Source organism: Spermophilus citellus (genome assembly GCF_964194105.1).
Source record: "Spermophilus citellus genome assembly, chromosome: 3".
Classification (NCBI taxonomy): Eukaryota; Metazoa; Chordata; class Mammalia; order Rodentia; family Sciuridae; genus Spermophilus; species Spermophilus citellus.
In genome coordinates this window covers 113,055,153-113,074,397 of record NC_138184.1, presented here as the reverse complement: position 1 = coordinate 113,074,397, position 19,245 = coordinate 113,055,153, and the positions used below count along the sequence as shown (strand labels likewise).

The following is a 19,245-nucleotide window of genomic DNA, read 5'->3' as shown; positions in this document are numbered from 1 at the left end:
GGTCTCCCATTATCCCCAGATTCCACATCCACAGATTCAACCAGCTGCATATTGAAAATATTTGGAAAAAAAAAGACCGCATCTCTGCTGGATGTGTGTATAATTCTTTGTATGTGAATAATTCCTTGTCATTATCCCTAAAAAATTCAATATAGCTAGTATTTCAATAGCATTTACATTGTGTTGGGGACTCTAAGTCATCTCGAGTATACAGAAGGCTGTGCAAATACTGCACCATTTTACATAGGATCTGCGCATCCCTGGAGTTTGGTATCCATGGGGGCTCCTCAAACAAGTCCCCTGGATACCAAGGGACAACTGTATTAGTTGTGTCGCTAAAAGGTGCATTTTGAATGCTAGAATAAAAAGCTAAAACACAGTAGGGAAGAATAGAAGTCCGTTGGATTAGACCCAGGGGAATGAAGGGAGGGGAGGGGAGTGGGGAAGACGGTGGCATGAGTCGGACATTACTATCCTACATGCACATATGATCACATGACCAGGGTTATTCTACGTCATGTATGACCAGAAGAGTGAGAATAATAATAATATTAAAGAAAATATCGAGAGAGGTGGGATTCAGTGTTCTATACTCCATGTATGTATGATATGTCAGAGTACATTTACAGTCATGGATGACTAATAAAACAAAAATGCACGCGCGCGCACACACACACACACACACACACACACATAAAAATGCTAAAACACAAACCAAAGAGGGACCCGTAGATGGTGGCCATCCAATGCCCGATACCCTGGGGGACATGGTGGGGTGTGGGTGGGAGGGGGCAGGGCCTCTGGAAGGTCACCTGTGTGCTGCTGCTGGAGTCGCTCTGCAGACGGAGGTTCTGGCGGCCGGAACTGCAGCTCTGGGAAGACTGAGAGGAAAGGGGCGTCAGAAGAGCGGGTGAGGCTCAGGGGGACTGCTGGGCCAGAGCCAGGAGGCCTGGTCCCTCGCTGTCCCTGGTTAGGAGACGTCACCCCTGGAGACATCAGCTTCCCAGCTGTAAGACGAAGGAGGTGGCATCCCTGCTCCCCAGAGTCGCCTCAGAGATAACTTGGGCCTCCGCATCCCCACCCCTCCTCCTCTGCCACGAGAGCACCCACCCCCAACTGCTCTGTGGAACTTGAGACTTTGGCTAACGTTTTGGTTCAACTCAGAATGACTGGCTGTATCGAGGGCTCCATTTTTTACCAGCCCCCTCTACACAAGGCTTTGCCCTGTAACTTCACAGTCCCCGCCTCGTGGATTGCTTCCCTCAAAGGACGCTAGCAACCTCAGCAGAGCAGAGACTCAAAACACACGTGCTTCTGTCCCTCAGCATCTGCGTTCCCGGGACAGCATGCCAGGCTAGCCTGCTGGAGGGCGAGGCACACGGAGCAGAGCCGAGTCCCTCACACAGGTGACACGGCCCAACCTAGATCAACAGCTTCAGGTGAACAGCCACTGGCAGATGGCCTCAGAGAGAGCCCCACCCAGGCATGCTCAGAGCCGAGCTGCTGGGCTGACCTGTGGACTAGTGAGCAAAGCTAACGAGGCCCATGCTGGTGGCTGAAGTCACTGGGTTTGGGTGGCTGGTTGTTAGGCCAGCTCTGTGGCCACAGGAAGGACACATCACTGGTAAGGACAGCACTTTTTTCCTGCTTTGACCTGTTCAGCTGGTGGTTATGTAAGGGGGACATGTCCGCCTTGGCTACTGGGACATTCTGGACATTCCAGGACATTCCTGACAGTACCTGGCACACAGTAGGTACTTGATAAGCACTTGCTGAATACATGGAAGTCAGAAGTCAGGCACTGTGCGAGTCATTTGATATGCATGCCTTTGTTGTTTTTAGATGTTGATGGACCTTTATTTTTTAATTTTTTAAAAATATTTATTGCTTAGTTGTAGTTGGACACAATACTTTTATTTATTTATTTTTATGTGGTGCTGAGGATGGAACCCAAGGCTGCACATGTGCAAGGCAAGTGCTCTATCATTGAGCCACAACCCCAGCCCCTGGACCTTTATTTTATTCGTTTATTTATATGCACTGCTGAGAGTCAAACCCAGTGCCTCACACATGCCAGGCAAACGCCCTGTCACTGAGCCCTGACCCAGCCCAAACCTGCACTGTCCTGCTGGAGCTGTACACGGACCTCTGTATGACTGATTATTCTGTTTAGATACAGAAATGAAGGCCAGGAAGAAAGGTCATGCAGGACACCCCAGGGCTGACGTTGGAATTTGAACTCAGGTATATGGTTCCAAAGTCACCCCCTCAAAAAAATAAAGAGCAGTGAAGGGTGAGGCGGTCAACTGTCCCAAGGCCTAGGATATGCCACCCTTGCCCCTCTCTCAAAATCATCTGATGGAGAGATCCAGCCTCCCCTCCCCTCCCCTCTGGCACCCGGCCAGCTGTCCTTCACCTCATTGCTGATGGTGGAGTCCCTGTGCATCATCCGGTGCAGGTGGCTGTCCAGGCTGGCCCCCGACGAGCATTTGGCCAGGGCGGCTGCGTGGGACTCCCGCTCCCTTTGCCGCACGATGGCCTCGCATCCCAGCCACTCAGACATGGTCTGTGCGTAGCAGGCATGGATCTGCTCATCCACCTGCCGGGGTGGATCAAGGTGAGCCAGGGTGCAGGAACTGGGCCCAGGGCAGACTCAGCCCAAAGGTCCTGCAGGGAGCCTCCATTAACTGAGCACCTACTAGGAGATGCCTGGCACTGGCCAGACCTGAGAATACACCAGTGAGCGAGGCTCCTTCCTCCCCTCCCTTCTTCCTGCCCCACTGTGTGCTGGACAGTCTCTGGCTCTGGAGGTAGAAGAGGGAGAAGATTGTTTCTTTCCTTATTTTACCACCATGCTTCTCTGCTTCCGCATCCCTTTGCTTACTCATTCATTTAATTTGAAAGTACCTACTGTGCGCCAGGCACCTAGTTAGGCATGTGGAATACAAGATGAGCAGGATTCTAACCCCCACCCACCCATCTACCCACTCACTCTGCAGTTTGCTGAGAGCTTCCTGCCTGTCCAACATGAGCCCAGGAGCTGGGATACAAAGATGAGAAAAACCAACTCGCTTCCCTTCCCTACAGCCAGTGCCTGATGGAAGGGGCACAGATTTCAAGCCATTCCCTGTAGGATGTCAGCAGGTAGGGGGACTCCCATTGTCCTGGGTTACACAGCCCAGGTGACCAGGGTTCTGAGTCTACCAGACATCTGGGCATGTTGCAGCAGACAGCCCGCCTGCACAGGGTGTGCAGGGGACAGGTGCAGAGGCTGTCCCCTGTGGCCACTCAGACAGGGGCTCCAGCCCTCCTAGCCCGAGGGCCTAGGCTTCTACCTCCCTCCCTAGGACTTCTCCAGACCCACCCACCTCCCAGTTCCAGCTCCACCCCAGGCCAGGCTCCTCCCCACTCATGACCTAAAACCCTCCTCTCAGGTCCCTTCCTGTCCAGCTGGTCCCTCCTCTCCGTGCACCACTCAGCAGCCTCCATCCTCATTTCCTCTCCAGTCCCAGCTTCCGCACTGGCCCCCACCCCTAGCCCTTCATGTTCTAGCAGCTCACACCACCCCCCCCCCCCCCCGGCATGTTGGCCCCTTCCAGGCATTTGCTCTGTTGTCCCCTCTTCCTGAAAGCCCCTCCTCATCCTCTTGCCTAGAAAGAAATTCCTTTGAAGGACTTGGGTTCCATGGGCTCCCCCAGGGGTCTCCTTCCACCTGCTGCTCTCTCCTGCCTGGCTTAGGTGCCACCTCTGGGCTCTTTCAGCCCTAGAGTTGGCTTCTGTCACATCAGTGACCACAGCCACCCTGATACACCTTAAGAGCTTACCTAGTGCCCCTCTGGTTCCTAAGCCCTGAGCACAGGCCCAGCACCCCAGAGTCCCAGTTCCTCTGAGCGTTGCTCACACTAGGTGACCGAGGTGACTAAGTGACTGAGGTGACTCTGGTCAGTCCACTGGGTGGGTCCTCATGATATGGACCACAGGAAGTCTCCTCTCTTAACGCTCCTCCGATTCCTCCATCAGGCCAGCCTGGTACCACTGGGTCGTCACTACGTCCTCAACACTGTGACTGCCCTTCTTAAGAAGTCACTATTACTGGACACGTAGCATTCGTGTACAGTGATGGGTATGGTGTGACAATTCAATGTCTGTGTCTACACCTATGATTGGATCAGGGTCACCGACATTTCCTTCTCCCTAAGCATCTGTCATCTGTGCTGGGACCCCTAGAGCTCCACCCCTCCACTTTGTAATCGACTCTCTTCTGCACAAGAAGAGGGCAGGCCCAAGCAGGCGAGGCATCTGGGTACACTGAGGACACCATTCTGTCTTATTCTACTTATTTGTACAGTTTCCTTCCATTTTAGAGCAAGTCACATTGGTTTCCTATGGATGGCAGGGATCTTCTGAAATAAGTTACATGAATGTTAAGGGAGTTCATTTTCAAAAGACAAATGTCAGTCAATAATGGTACAGGTGGTGACAGACGGAGGGCGTAAAGCACCAACAGGTTTTGAAAACTTAGAGAACGTAAAATACATGTTAAGATGGTAATATGTTGGTACATTGGACTTAATAATAAAATATATTTTTCACTTTGATGAAATGTCACAGAAACACACACACACACACACACACACACACACACACACAAATATAAATACTGGTGAGATCCCAGCGAGGCCTGGGGTCTGGCTAGTTGTACTGAGCCAGTGTCTTTGCTAACATTCTATTATACAAGAAGGAAAGTGGTGAAAACTGTATGATGGGGACACAAGACTCCTGTTACAGTTTAGGTATGAGTGTCCCCCAACAGCTCATGCGTGAGGCAATGCAACAATTTGCAGAGCTGAAACAATCAGATGATGAAGATTATGGATATGGATCAACTGGGCAGTATCCACAGGGTGTGGCGGCAGGAGGGGGGGTCACTGGGCTGAGCCTTTGGAGTACACATTTTGTCCCTGATAAGTGGCGGCCTATCTCCACTCTGTTGCAATGTCCTGAGCTGTCTTCCCTCACCACGCCCTTCCGCCATGACCTTCTGCCTCGCCTCAGGCCAAGAGCTTCGGACTCAACCTCTGTAGACGAAGACCCCTGAGACTGTGAGTCAAAATAAGCCTTTTCTCCTCTGTGTTGTTCCTATCAGGTCTTTTGGTCACAACGAAAAAGCTGATTAAAAAAATCCCTGTGTTATTTCTGCAACCACCTGTGACCTTATAATCACTTTACAATACAAAATTTAAATATCTTACTTGCCTTTACCTTTTTCCTTTTTAATATGTGACTACTAAGGTATTTCCAACAATCTGCCACCATCATCAAGTCACTGTAGTCCTGGAAGGACACACACAGATCAACAGGACAGAACAGAGGACCAGAAATAGACACTGTGGAGAGGCCAGCCGACTTGACAAAGTGCCGAGCCAGTCTGTGGAGGAAGCTGACCGTGGCAACACAAGGTGACAGAGCCACTGGACACTCAGAGCCAAAACCCACCCTCAACCCAAATGACATATTACATGTAAAGCCAGACTTGAAATGGATCAGACTTAAAAATAAAATGTCAAACCATAAATCTTTTAGAAAAAAGCATAGAAGGCTCTCTGCCCTCTTCCTCTTCTTTCTCTCCTCTCTCTGCTCACATGCTCTTCCTCTGACCTCCTCCTCCCCTCTCTCGGCCTCTCCTTTTCTTCTCCTTTGGGTAGCCCCCCAATAAAATCTCTTGGTTGAAAAAATTAAAAAAGAAAAAAGCATAGAAGAGCTTTGGGAACTAGGGTTGGTAAAAAAAAATTCTTCTGCTCTAACCCCAATGCACAATCTGTAAAAGGAAAAATGGGGAAACTGGACTTCCATCAAGAATACCGAGAGGGGCTCAGGTGCGGCTCGGTGGTGGAGCACTTATCTAGCAGGGTGAGGCCCTGGGTCCATGCCCAGCACCAAAAATATAAACAAATAAAAAAATTAAAATGTGTTTGGCAAAAGACCCTGTTTAAGAAAATAAAAAGGAAGGTGCAGCCTGGGAGAGAGCATTTATAAACCACTTATCCTATGAAGAACCATCATGTAGCGTTCCTAAAGAACTCCTAACTCAGCAGCCAAAACCCAGACAATCCAGTTCAAAGGGGGCAAAAGACTCGAGCAGACACCTCCTTCGAGGAGACCCAGGGTGGCCGACGGGCACACAGATGTTCAACTTCATGGCCCTTTAGGAAATGCAACTAAAACCAAATGCAATGTCATTTACACACCTGTCAGAGTAGTTAAAATAGAAAATGGAGACACCACCAAACTGGTGAAAATGTAGGTGGGGCAGCTCCGATGGCTGGTGGGGATTGTAAAGTGGCCCGGCCACAGCAAAGGTCTAAACCTGCAGCTACCCTCGGACCCCTCAGGTTGATCATCTATCCCAGGACAATGACAACTCATGCTCACACAGAAACCTGTGCCCCAATGTCCACTGCAGCTTTGTTCACATTGCCAAGAAACTGGTAGCAACAGAGCTCCCTGCAGACAGACGAAGAGCTCGTGGTCCCCCAGACCGGGGAATACTGCTCAGCCAGGAAAAGGATTCAACCATTGACCCAGAGATGAGGAAGAGTCTCCAGAGGCTTGGCTGAATAAGAACAGTCAACCCCCAGAGGTCACATACTTGTGATTCCACTGGTCTAACACCTGGAACCTAGAAAATTACAGCATTGAAGAACAGATAAGCAGCCACCAGAGGCCAGGGATGTGTTCTGTATGTCCACTGTGATGGCAAGCACGAATCTCCACTTGTGAGAAAACCAAGGAGAACTAAATAAACACACCCTCAGCACCAACACGAGGGCAGGGGAGACTGGGCAGCCCCAGCACGGAAGGCGTGTCCCCCAGTGCCGAGGCCCTGGGGACGCTGGCGCACCATGTCAGTGTTGCTAGCTATTCCCATGGCAGGGACCTGGGTAGAGGATATACAAGGTCTCTGCTTTATTTCTTACAACTGCATATTAATGTATAAAGATCTCAAAATAAAAGGTTTATTTAAAAATTGACATATGCAGCTTGTGTTGCTTCCACTGGACAGGAAATATGGGGGAGCCATGAACCTGAGGTCTCCCCCGTATCTCCCTGCCTTGGTCCAGCATGGAAGCAGAGCTCCCCAGGCCACAACATCCAGCTCGTTTTGTGGCAGAAGACCCCGCCACGCAGCCTACATGGGGTAACCCACCTCCTTCCTGTCCGTTTCTGTCATCCCGAACTGATAGTGGCCCAGGAGGAAGGGCCACACAGCCTTGCGGATCTCAGGCTGGATGCCTCCGTAGTAGATGAGCCGCAGCAGCTCCTGCTCCTCGTAACTCTGGGGTGGGAGGAAGCAGAGAGTCTGGTCAACAGCCCACCAGCGGGTGGGCTCCGAGGCTCGGCTGTCCTGCTTCTTGGAGCCAGCCCCAGAGATCCTGTGTGCATGAGCAAAGTGACAAGTTCCTGAATATCAACTGTGGCATCCTAGGAAAGAGCCAAACGTAGGCAACTCCCTGCTGCCCACCAATGGGGACCGTGATCCCTACATGGGGACCACACAGAGATTGAAGAGGACCAGAGGTGCGTTTGTGAGGCTTAATACCATGGGGTCGATTTCTTGCTGGCTTAACAGCCCTGGGTGGGCACTTCTGGTGAAGGGCATCTCTCCTCCTCCAGGGGCTTGGCTATGCTCCCACCATTATCCAGGGCCTCCCGGTTGTCTGATTCAGCAGAAGGGGAAGTAGGCAGTGTGGAGGGAAGCCACGTGCAAGGTTCAATGTATATTAAGTGGGGATCAAAAGCACAATACAGAACACGTCTAGGACGACTGGAACATGACTAGGATCTTTGTGAAAAGAAAAATGAATATCAATGACGTGTTGTATGTTCATTATATATTACTGTATGGTAATCAGCGTATGATGAATACACATTTACTTTTCAGCCAATGTTTGCTATTGTGTATATTTGGAAAGATGATCTTACAGTTATCAGTCTTGACTCGGCTCTAAGTAAACTTGGCAGTGAATTAATCTAGAGGGAACATTTCCAGTTGCCACTTCACACAGTACTAACTCCTGTGCACGCTAGGATGGCCTTAGCAATTGTTTGCTGCATTGTGTGGAGTTGATTTTTTTCAGTTAAGAAATAATCACTTCTATACAAAGGCTTCACAGTGACCATTTGTTGAGCTGAGGGGCCAGCAGACCCCGACTGCACCTGTGCCTCTGGAAGGGAGTGGTCCCTGGCTGCAGGAGGTTGCATGGAAGGGCCCCACGGCCACCTCCTCTCAGCTCTTTATTTCATATTCCAAAATCAAAAACATAATCATGGGAAGGCTAGTCTTGGGTCTACCCAACAACAATGAAAAAAACAGCCCCTCTTTCGGTCCTTTTTGGGAATTTTAATTTATATAATGTAGCTGTCCTTGTCAAAGCTATTTAAAAATCAGAAAATGATTTGCAACTGAGGCTCTGACCTCTTCATCAAACACTCACTGCCTCTTTGGATCAACCACCAGACTCCACTCCCTAGCTTCCCTTGCAGTTAGGAGCGAGGGGCCGCACGGGCAGGATCTGGCCAGTGAGGCGGGAGAGGATGGGAGGGAAGCCCTTCCTAGGCCAAGGCCAGAGGAAGCAGGTGGGTTCCCTCCATTCTGTTTTCCCGTCTGCTGGAGGCAGATGATCATGAGGCCCTGAGAGCGGTGGGAGCACAGACTGAAGGAGCCTGAACCCCTGGGGGAGGAGAGATGCCCTTCACCAGAAGTGCCCACCCAGGGCTCTTAAGTCAGCCAGAAGCCAGAGCCTGGTGCCAGGCAACTAAAAGAGTGGGGCCTGCTCCATCCTGGGCATGAGTCCACCCTAATGCCCAACACAGCTAAAGGTGAGTCATGGCCAAGCAGGTCCAGAAAGGTGTGAGGTGAGACATGCCCGCTGCTGACCCATTTTGTATCTCACTCAGCTTGTCCTTAGACTGGTGGCTCCCCAACTGTAGGGTCACCAGAGCACCAGAGCACCGGGGAACTCTCAACACAGAGTCCAGGGCTGGAGGGGCTAAATCAGTACAGCTGGAATGGAGCCCAGGAATCACAAATCTTTTACATTCCTCAGGAAACACGGACACTCAGAAACTGCTGGGGATGATGATTGCTATGGAATGCTGGGGCAGTAGGCAGGCTGCCTGATTTCAATTTTAAACACATATCAATCAGTTTTACTTCTAGGAATCGTTTGAAATAAAAGCACCAGTACAATAAGCTATAAAGATGTTGATTGAAACACTGTTTAAAATAATTTTTGTTAAAAAAAAAGAACCCAGCTACCTGTCATCAGGGGAAGATTTGAATAAATTATGGCCCACCCACATAATAAGCTGCTAAGTTCTAACATTCAATATTTCACCCAGAGATTTGAAAGTCCCTTGACATGAAAGCAATTTGGTTACCTGAAATACAATTTAGGTATTATATCATTAAGAAAATAAGTCGGGCTGGGGATGTGGCTCAAGCGGTAGCACGCTCGTCTGGCATGCGCAGGGTCAGAACCACATAAAAATAAAATAAAAATAAGACAGATATCTTATAGATAGAGGTAAAGATTTCTATCTATATGTTGGATATATATGTATTCTTACCTATCTACATATAAATCTAAACAAAATGATAGATCAATATAAGATTTAAAGATATATAGCTTATATATAAATATGTAGGCAGATATAGAAATACACAAAAATCTCTATCTCTACATATCTATAGATACATAGATTTGTATCTACAGATATAGATATGAAAATACAGATAAGGTATACATGTGTCATATATACCAAAGACATGTAGATATAGAAATATAGACAAGCTATAAAGATATGTATGGCTTTATATCTATAGTTATAGAAATATGGATAAGATATAAAGATATTCTTATGGATAAATATAAAAAAATATATGGAATATTTACACCAAATTGAGGCCATTCATTCCAGGGGTTGGAACTACAAGAATGAAGCAGAAAGAGGATATTTAAATTTCTTTTCAACTTTTATACTCCTGTGTTCATTGTTTGAATTCTTACAGTACATGGATGTTACTCTTATAATTTAAAAAACAAGTATCTTTGGCAAAAAGCAAAACCACCTTTCTGTTAGTCTGGGCTTGGGAACCAGCTGGTCTTTCCCACTTAGTCCCCTGGCACCCCAGGAAGGCACTGGATAGCATCTCCCTGCAAGGGCAGGGGAGGCAGCCCAGCCCAGGGTGCACCAGCTAGGTCCTCCCCAGCACCTGGTGGGAAGGCGCACAGCCAATAGGGCACTGAATCCACCCAGCATGGGGACAGGTGCCTCCTCCAAAATCCTGTTCTTGGCCCAAACTAGAGCTTCTCAGAGTGGATTCCATCTCCCACTAGCCGTGGGAGGCAATTTTCCAACCAGGCTTCTGTGGTCAAATACATGTGAGGGAATGTTCCTCTTACTCTCCCTTGTGCCTCTGAGTTCTTGAGTTGACCAGGACATTAGCAGGGGCAAGGTTTGGAGAAGTCCCAAGACATACAGAAAACTGTTTAACCTCAGTGTTTCCCAAACTAGCTGACAAAGAAACTTTTTTCAAACATCAATATTTTCCTTCCACTTTTACTGCAATCAGGAAATCTTAGAAAGCGTCCAAGCAACGAGCCTCTGTAGGGGAACTGCCTAATCCTAGAACCTAGGCCACAGACGGGGATGGGAGAATTCTGAGCCGTGGTGGGAGAGGTCTGGGGCCTGCCTCCCGAGGAGCTGCTCTCATTCTAGGAGCTTGAACAGCACCGTAAACTCCTGGCAGCTGGATCCAGTCAGCACCGTGTGCAGGACGGAGCACACAAGATGCTGTATCATTTACAGTTTGCCATTCATTCCCTCTTCATCTGAAATGTCCGGACCATAAGTGTTCAGATTTTGGGTTTTCTAAAATTTTGGAATACTTGCATCTACATTATGAGATATCTTGGGGATGTGGTCTGAGTCCAAAAAAGAAATCATTTGAAGGTAATGACATGCAGTATTTTAGTGCAGCTGCATTGGGACTGGGACCTGTCATATGAGGTCAGTGTGGGATTCTCCACTGGGGTGTCATGTCAATGCCCAGGTAATTTTGGATTTTCAGATCAGCAATGTTCAACCTGTATATGTCCTTCAATCTCCACCTTGCAAGGATAGAAGAGAGCTGGGCATCTTGAAATTCTTGAGAAGAGCTGACCTTCAGTGTGCATGTAGAGAACTCAGGCAGGTGAACTCTAGTCCCCACAGAACAGCCTTCCCCGCAGCCTGCCCCATGGTGGCCCACTCCCCGCCAAGGCTTACCGTGCTGTCCTGAAGGTACTGCTCCCAGATCCTGGCTGTCAGCCCCTGGCCAGCATCACAGGGCAAGTCCGGAGACACGATCATGTGATTGACCAGGGCTGACAGGTGGGTCCTCACGGTGGACAGGTGTCTGCAGTAGGCGAGCCCTATTGCAGAGGGAAGGGACGAGTCACCCTCTGCCATTTGGTGCCCCCGGCTGGCTCATGGAGTCTTCAAGGTGGTGTCTCTTTCCCCAGCTAATTGAACCTCCATGTCCTGCAAATTCTCATTACCCCCTTTCCCACAAAAGGAAAGTGAAGCCCAGAGGGGTGATGTCACTTGGTGGCTTGACTGCTCAGCCCTAGGGAAGTTCTGTCGCCTTTCTCAGCCTCAGTCAGAGTGATGCTAGCCTAATGGGTTGGAATCCAATGCATTTAACTGACAGGCTGCAGGCAGGGAAGGATTGGGAAGGAAGAGGGCCAGGGACCCCTCACACTCACTGTGCCTCTGTCTCCAATCCTTACAGATAGAGAGAATGACAGATTCCTGCTCAGACTACAGCTGGACAAAGAAAGTCCCAGCAAGTCAGTGACCTGGAGATGCTGAAGGCACCCAGTCTGCTTTCCAGGATGGACCTGTCACCTTAAAGGTATGTTTGCCACCCTGTCTGCTGTAACCTGGGCCCCCGAGGGTGCCTGGAATCCAAGAAGTTCCTGGCAAATGCCAGCTCATGCCCTTCTTCTTCTTCTTCTTTTTTTTTTTTTTTTTTTTTTTTTTTTTGGTGCTAGGGATTGAACCCAGGGCCCTATGCATGCAAGGCAAGCACTCTACCAACTGAGTACTAGCCCCAGCCCCTAGCTCATGCCCTTTGCTGACGGCGTCCCTTCCTCCTGGCTCTGTCCAGCAGCTCATCACCAATTCCCAGAGAGAAACTGACCTTCTAGAGCCTGAGGATTCACCCCCACCAACAGCAGGAAGGTACAATGATGGTGGTGGCCACAGAATGTCCAATACTCACACAGCACATGACGCTACACAGCACGGACATCCAGGGGCTGTTCCCTGAGTTTCCAAAGCTATTTCTCACCACGACCCCAGGAAGCAGGTATTGGCACCTTCCTCATTTTATAGATGGGCAAACTGAGGCACACACTGGTTACATCATTAACCCATCTCTCCAGGAAGTTCAGGGTTGGGATTTGTCCCAGACCTCCTCATTTGAATCTGGGCTCTCAACAGGCATCAAGGATGCGCCATATTGTCATATGATCACCTCGTTTCAGACTCATCTCAACCCTGCCCTTCCTCCAGGAAGATTCTGCACTTGGGTCTAATAAACACCTGCACAGCGCCCACTCCACGCCATGTTCTGCATCAGGCACTGGGGATGGTGGTCACAGGACAGGCAAGAACCTCAGCCCAGGGGACCTTCCACTCCCTGTCCCCTGGACACTTGGAGATGATGAGCACCCAGGCAGCCATCCAGGTTTCTGTGGCCAAATACATTTGAGGGATGTTCCTCTTATTCTCCCATGGCCTCAATTTCTTGAGTGTGATAGGGATAGTCCCAAAGAATACAGAAAATTGTTTAACTTCAACATTTCCCAAACTAGTTGACAAGGAAACTGTTTTCCAACATCAACATGCAGGCCCATGCAGGGTGTAATTAAAACTCCTCTAGAATCCCTAAAAATGCATGCTTGATCTCCCCCAACTAGGCTACGAGGTTTGGGAAATAAAATGTGCTGAGAAACAAGACAGAGAGAAAAACTAAGCTTGTTAGCTGTGTGACCCTAGACAAATCACTTTGCCTCTCTGTGCCTTGTCTAATTAATGGGAATAACCAGAATATTTGTGTTATTAGTTTTAATTTTTAAGCTTGGGCGATGGGATCAGGTCACCTTTCTCTTCTGCTGTGGAGTGGAACTGACATCTACTGAGCACCTACAACATGCAAGACTAGAGGCCAAAGACTTTACACACGCTTCTCATTCCATCCTGACACACCCTCTGGGTGGGACCTTAGAATGCAATGGTGACCAGATCCGGCCTCCTCTCCCAGGGTCCCCAGTCCACTGCCTTCTCTTAGGACCCAGAGATAAAATTTATCCCTGATCTGTAGATGAGCAAACTGTGCCTGAAACCAGATATCTAGAAGATAGGGATGTTCAAACTCCAGAGCCAGGTTCTGTCCCCTGGTATTTCTGGCATACAGTAGGCACTCAATACATGCTCCTTGGAGACCACACCAGCAACGAAGAGCTATACTTACATCCATAAAAGGCTCTGGAGAGGATCTGGTACTTCATGTTGTCACAGAGCAGCTTCAGAGGAGCCCTGCGGGGGTGGGGGGGGGGAAGGAAGATGCTCACACGAGGTGCCTGTGGCCCAGGTTTGCTGAAGAGGACCACGACCCACTCTCTCAGGGGACCCAAGAGTGGCCTCCTGTGATTTCCATACAGCTGCATCGCCCTTCTTATCAGAACCCCAGATTTCCTCTGAGGTATCACCTCTCCCCTAAGCCTCTGTCCCTGTGGTCTGGATGGGACAAAGGACTCTACCTAGTATGGGACCCAGGCTGAAGTCACAGTGATTGGCTCAGAGATGGTCACATGGGCCAATGAGAATCAGTCTTGGGACTGTTTGTTGTTGGAAATAGTCGCTGTATTTTTATCTCCCTGCCTGAGACTAGAGTGTGGTACTAGCATAGAGGTCCGCAGAGGCGATGCCTGAGGACGTAGACCGGCTTCCTGCAGTGGGCACCTGCACTTGGCCAGGCCTGAGGCCGCTTGCCTTGAACCTTAGTTATGCCAACACTTTTACTTTCTTCTTCAATCGGTTTGAAGAGGGTTTCTGTCACTTTCTTCAAGTGACCCAAACTGAGCTACACTGGGATTCAGTGGGGATGACCGCAAAGCAGGTGATGCCACCTGGCTTCCCCTTGTGTGGTCACTTCTGGGTGCTGTTTTGGCTGAGGGGGGAGTAAACCCTCACTCCCAGCATTGCTGAAAACCACAGAACTTGCCAAAGGAGTGCGGTACACTCCTGCAGAGCACAGAGCAGGACTGTGGCCGTGTATGTACTCAGGACATCCCAGGGGACACCCGGAAAAACCCAGGGAGGCTGGAGAGGAAACGCAGCTCAATCTCCAGCTATGCACCTGGGAAAATGTCCTCTTTGTGCCCTCAGGGTGGCGAGGCTGACTTGGTCAGGTTGCAGGAGAACAGCACCACACTGACCAGTGTCCCACAGCAGGTAGTGAGCTCCCCACCGCTACGGACACGCAAGCAGATGCTATCAGAGTGTGTGTTGGGGAAAGCGGCATTTCTCAATGCCCCATGGAGGTGACAGTCCAGCCCGAGACACTCGGGGTTTCTCTGGCACGTGAATTCCTGGGCCCCAGGTGACTGAGGCACATTAAAGTTTGAGACTCTCCAGTTGTATCAGGGCTTATGACCCTTACATGCCAACAAGTGGTCTTAGAGGTGTTAAATACAGGTTCTGATTCAGTGGGTTTGGGATAACAAGCTGAGAATCTGCCCAGGTGTGGCTGCTGGTCACAGACTGGAAAGCCGGGGGTGAGGGGGCTTTGAACATCTGGCCCCCAGCCCTCGAGTCCCATTCCCTCACACTGTGACGGGCTGAAGACTGGACACCACAGGGAAGAAGGCCAGCAAGGATGGGGGAAGGGAGTCTCCCTGGCCAGACCAAGTGGGACCAGTGGGAAACTAGCCCAATCTCATGAATGGCCGAGTAGTTCCAAAGAGACAAGAGCTCTGTGGGTAAGGACAGAGGTGAACTTGAGCTTTAACTTGGAACAAGAAAACAGTGAGTGTCATTTACTGAACACTGTCACGTGCCAGCTTCTGTGTGCTGGCCACCTTAAACCATTATTCTATTTGTTCCTCATAATCACATAAGAGAAGAATTTTGTGGAGGGTCAAACTGAGGAGGCATTTGTCTTTAAGTGATATTTTTGGTTTCTTCCTTCCAGGCACCTGGTAGGGCTGTACTTCCTGGTTTCCTGTGGGTGGGGCCAACAGTTGGAAGAGGAAATTATAAGTAATCATTTTTGGTGGGACACTTATTGTTGATTCAAGGCCTGCAAGAGCTACCATTGCCTGTCACCTGGAACTGGCAACATCCAGCAGTGCTGCCCTTTAATATGCAGAGAGCTGAGTTCCTGGCCGACCATGAGGGACACACAATGCAGGATAAAATGTTTGCTGTAAGTTACACTCAGGGTTCAGGGGTATTTGTTCCTGTGGCTTGATCTTGCTTATCCTGACTGAACCACGTGAGTGACTTCCCACAGTTAGAACTACACCAGGGCCAGCATTTAATCCAGCTCTGGTTGATTCCACAGCCCGTGTTCCCTCTTCCAGATTCAGTGCATCCACCAAGCTCTGGGTAACCCTTCAGCCTCTCCCTACCACAGCGCGAGCCCCTCCTACCTCTCATGGTTGCAGCCATTGGTTGAGCTGCCACCAGCTGAGCCACTCTGTGAACAGGACGAGCAGGAGGATTTCCGGGGGCTGGGTTGCCATAGGGATGGGAGGTTGTTCACGGAGACATCCATCAGATCCTGGGGGACTGTGGGGTGTAGAAGAAGGGGCAAAGGAAGAGCCCTGATTAAGTCTGTGTAGGCCACAGAAACCTCCCCACAGCGAGCAGCTCCCCGCACCCTCCAGGCTGGCACAGAGAAAGGGAAAGGCCCTGAAAGAGACCAGGAAAGAACGATCCAGATCACAGTCCAACTGAGGCCCCTGAGCCCCCTGATCCAATGAAAGCCACCACCAAGACCTGGAGGCCCCAGGAGACAGGCAAAGCTGGCCCCAGATGATGGCCAGAGAGGAAGAGAACAGAGACCAGAGCCACCTAAACAGGGGACCACGCCTCGCCATGTTGTCATTCAGCTGTGCCCACAGGACACTTGAGGGGAAGCAGGGGAGCCTGCTGGGTGCTTCTGAGAAGGTCGAGGGCTTGACTCCCCAGAGAGGGGCCTCCTGGGGAGCTCCTGGTGGTCAGATAGGAGGGAGCCTGACTCAGGGCAAGAGAGCAGTGGATGGGGAGGCCATGCGGGTGCTGTCCGTGGTCCTGAGCCAGAAAGCTGCTCCGCTAAGCGGGTGCAGACGGGTTAGCGATCCCCAGGATCAAAATGTCACATGCCCATCCTGTACCCTTGACCTTCTGAGTTAACCCCCTGGAGACAGATAGATAGATCTATCTATCTATTTATCTATTTTTTTTTTTTTTTTTGTACCAGGGCGCTTAGCCACTGAACATCACCCCTAGCCCTTTTCATTTTTTGAGACAAGATCTTGCCAAGTTGCTCAGGGCCTTGCTGTTGCTGAGTCTGGCTTTGAACAGTCTGCGGGGTGGGAAGTATTTTAGGCTTGTGAGCCATCTGGTCTGTGTCCTCAACACTCTGCTCTCACAGTGTAAAAGTCGCCATGCATTTTGTAATATCAACAGAGGGGCCCGGGTGTGCTCCAAGGCAACTTTGTTGATGGACACTGAAATGTGAGCTTTGCATCATTTTCACAAGTCATAAAATATCACTCTTTTGATTCTTCCAATCACTGAAACAAATAAAAACCATCCTCAGCTCAGAGATGTACAGAATGAGGCTGGATTTGGCCCTTGGGTTATGGTTTTCTTATTCTTGTTCCAGGAACTCAAAGAGGTGCACATTTCCCCATTCGCCATGGCTCCTGGGCAACTCATCCTATCTCAGCTCTCCCCTAGAGCTTGGGGCCTGACCCCACTGGTCATCAGAGCTCGGCAGCCAGCAGGGTCTGCCTCTGCCCACAGACAGAGAAGGAAGCTGCCCACAGAACATGGTTCTTGCAGCCACCCAAAGTGGCGCATCACACTCTTCCGCCCCATGCAGACTCACCAATGAGACGGCCAAGAGAGGCCAGTGATTCCTGTAGTCTGTTCTAGAAAGACATCCCCAGTTCCTCGCCAGTCTCAGGGAAGCACTGATTGGCTCAGCCCACGTGGGGACAATCCTGGCTCCATCCCAGCCCCTTACCCCGGCAGACTTCACCAGTGGACCCACAGGGCTGCCAGCTGTCTGTTTCAGGTAGACAGCTGGGGCATCTATTTGCACCTTCCTTCCATCTCCCTTGGACGAAGACTCAAATGTCAACATGGCAGAGGTGGCTGGGACCCAGCCCTGGGGGAAGTGGGGAGCCCAGACATTACAGGGGGGCTGCTCCTTCAGGCCCGGTGTGGGGAGGGTGGTATTCCATCTGGCTCGTGCCCACCGACTCCCCCTGGCCACTACCAGCGTGGACTGACCAGCAGCAATCATCATCCAGGCGGGGCCCACAGAGATGGGGCAAGTGCTGCTCAAGAGGCCGGGGGCAGCTTGAAACAAAACAGAAAGCACTAGTGAAGGCGAGGTGTGGGGTGGGGCAGGAGACGGCCACGAGAACCAGTGCCTTGGGGCTCGAACTGTCCCTGCCCTGCTCTCCACAGCTGCCCCCCCCCCCCCCATGCATACTGAGTTTGATTAGAGGAAGAAAGAATGCTCGTGTTCATAAAGTGACTGCTCCGAGTGGGTGATGGGCTGGGCCGTGCTCTGTCTTACGGTCACAGTGAACCTCTAAGGGGGGCATTTGTTTTCTCATTTGGCAGAAGTAACTGAGGAACAGAGATGTGCACATTTTCCACATGGCTCCTGGGCAACTCCTCCTATCTCGGCTCTCCCCTGTTGAGGGTCTGAATGATGATAGGATTTTGTCACCCTAAGACCCATCAAGGAGTGACTGGCAAAGCTGGACGTTTTGACTGAAGTCCCCCTTCTCCTTCCTCTAATGACAGTGGTCTCTCACTGAGCGCAGGTACTCTCATCATCCTCTTTAATAGACTTGGAAACTGAGGCACATAGAGTGACATACCCAAGGCTCTCCAGCTAGTGCACTGAATTCCAATCTAGGAGCCCGACTCTAAGCTCTGACGCCAACCCCCACTGCTGTTTCCCACTGGCTCCTGTCTCCCCACCCATCGGCTCTCAATGGGGCGGTTCTGGAGACTCTTGAGACTTCAGCTGTCAACACTTGCAGAAAAGCTCAATGCTCTGGGCACCTAGTGGCTGGAGGCCAGGGGCACTGTGCAACACCCCCCAACACACAAGACAGCCTCACACTCAAAGAATTATTCGACTCCCCAGGCCAACAGTGCTGAGGTTGAGAAGTCTGCCCCAGGCCAGCACTGTCCGAGGGAATATGGAGGAGCCATGCATAGAATTCAAAGCTGCCCAGTAGCCACGTTAAACAGGTGAAAACAGTCTCAATAATTTCAACCCAACATTTCCAAAATGTTATCCTTTCAACATATAATCAATATAAAATTATTCATGCAAAAATCCACATTCTCTTTTTTTTTCTTAAAGAGAGAGTGATAGAGGGAGAGAGAGAGAGAGAATTTTTAATATTTATTTTTTAGTTCTCGGCGGACACAACATCTTTGTTGGTATGTGGGGCTGAGGATCGAACCCCGGCCGCAAGCATGCCAGACGAGCGCGCTATCGCTTGAGCCACATCCCCAGCCCACACATTCTCTTTTTTTCACATAAAGTCTTCAAAATCTGGGGCGTGTTTTGCACCCACAGCACGCCTCACGCCTCAACTTCACCAGTCACACCTTCCGAGTGCTCGGTTGGCACATGTGCCTTGTGGCCACCGCAGCACAGACAACCTCAGCAAGAGAGGAGCCTGGAAGGCCAGGATCCAACCGTGACCTGTCCGCATTGTAGTGCTGGTCTTTGCCCCTCTGTGCATAAAGACAGGCCAGAGATCCAGTGGTGGGGACAGGAGCATATGATAGGGGGAGGCAGTGTAGAAGCAGCTAAGCCACCCACGTCTTCCCTCCCGCATGTTGAAGTAATCGTCTTCCTCTTTAAGGCAAACATCTGCACGGTTTCTC

The 19,245-nt window shown here is 50.2% G+C and overlaps 1 protein-coding gene across 2 annotated transcripts in view; it reads right to left on the bottom strand.

The window, feature by feature from the left end:
• Positions 1-19,245, bottom strand: part of SGSM1 (small G protein signaling modulator 1) — an 80,362-nt gene that overhangs the window by 20,285 nt on the left and 40,832 nt on the right. For both annotated transcript variants that reach the window (XM_081285408.1, XM_081285409.1), the window contains 6 exons: positions 15,765-15,903; positions 13,583-13,647; positions 11,332-11,477; positions 7,208-7,336; positions 2,417-2,599; positions 813-881 (listed from right to left, as the gene is read on the bottom strand). In XM_081285408.1, coding sequence (XP_081141534.1) covers positions 813-881; positions 2,417-2,599; positions 7,208-7,336; positions 11,332-11,477; positions 13,583-13,647; positions 15,765-15,903 — 731 coding nt within the window. The remainder of the gene's footprint in view (positions 1-812; positions 882-2,416; positions 2,600-7,207; positions 7,337-11,331; positions 11,478-13,582; positions 13,648-15,764; positions 15,904-19,245) is intronic.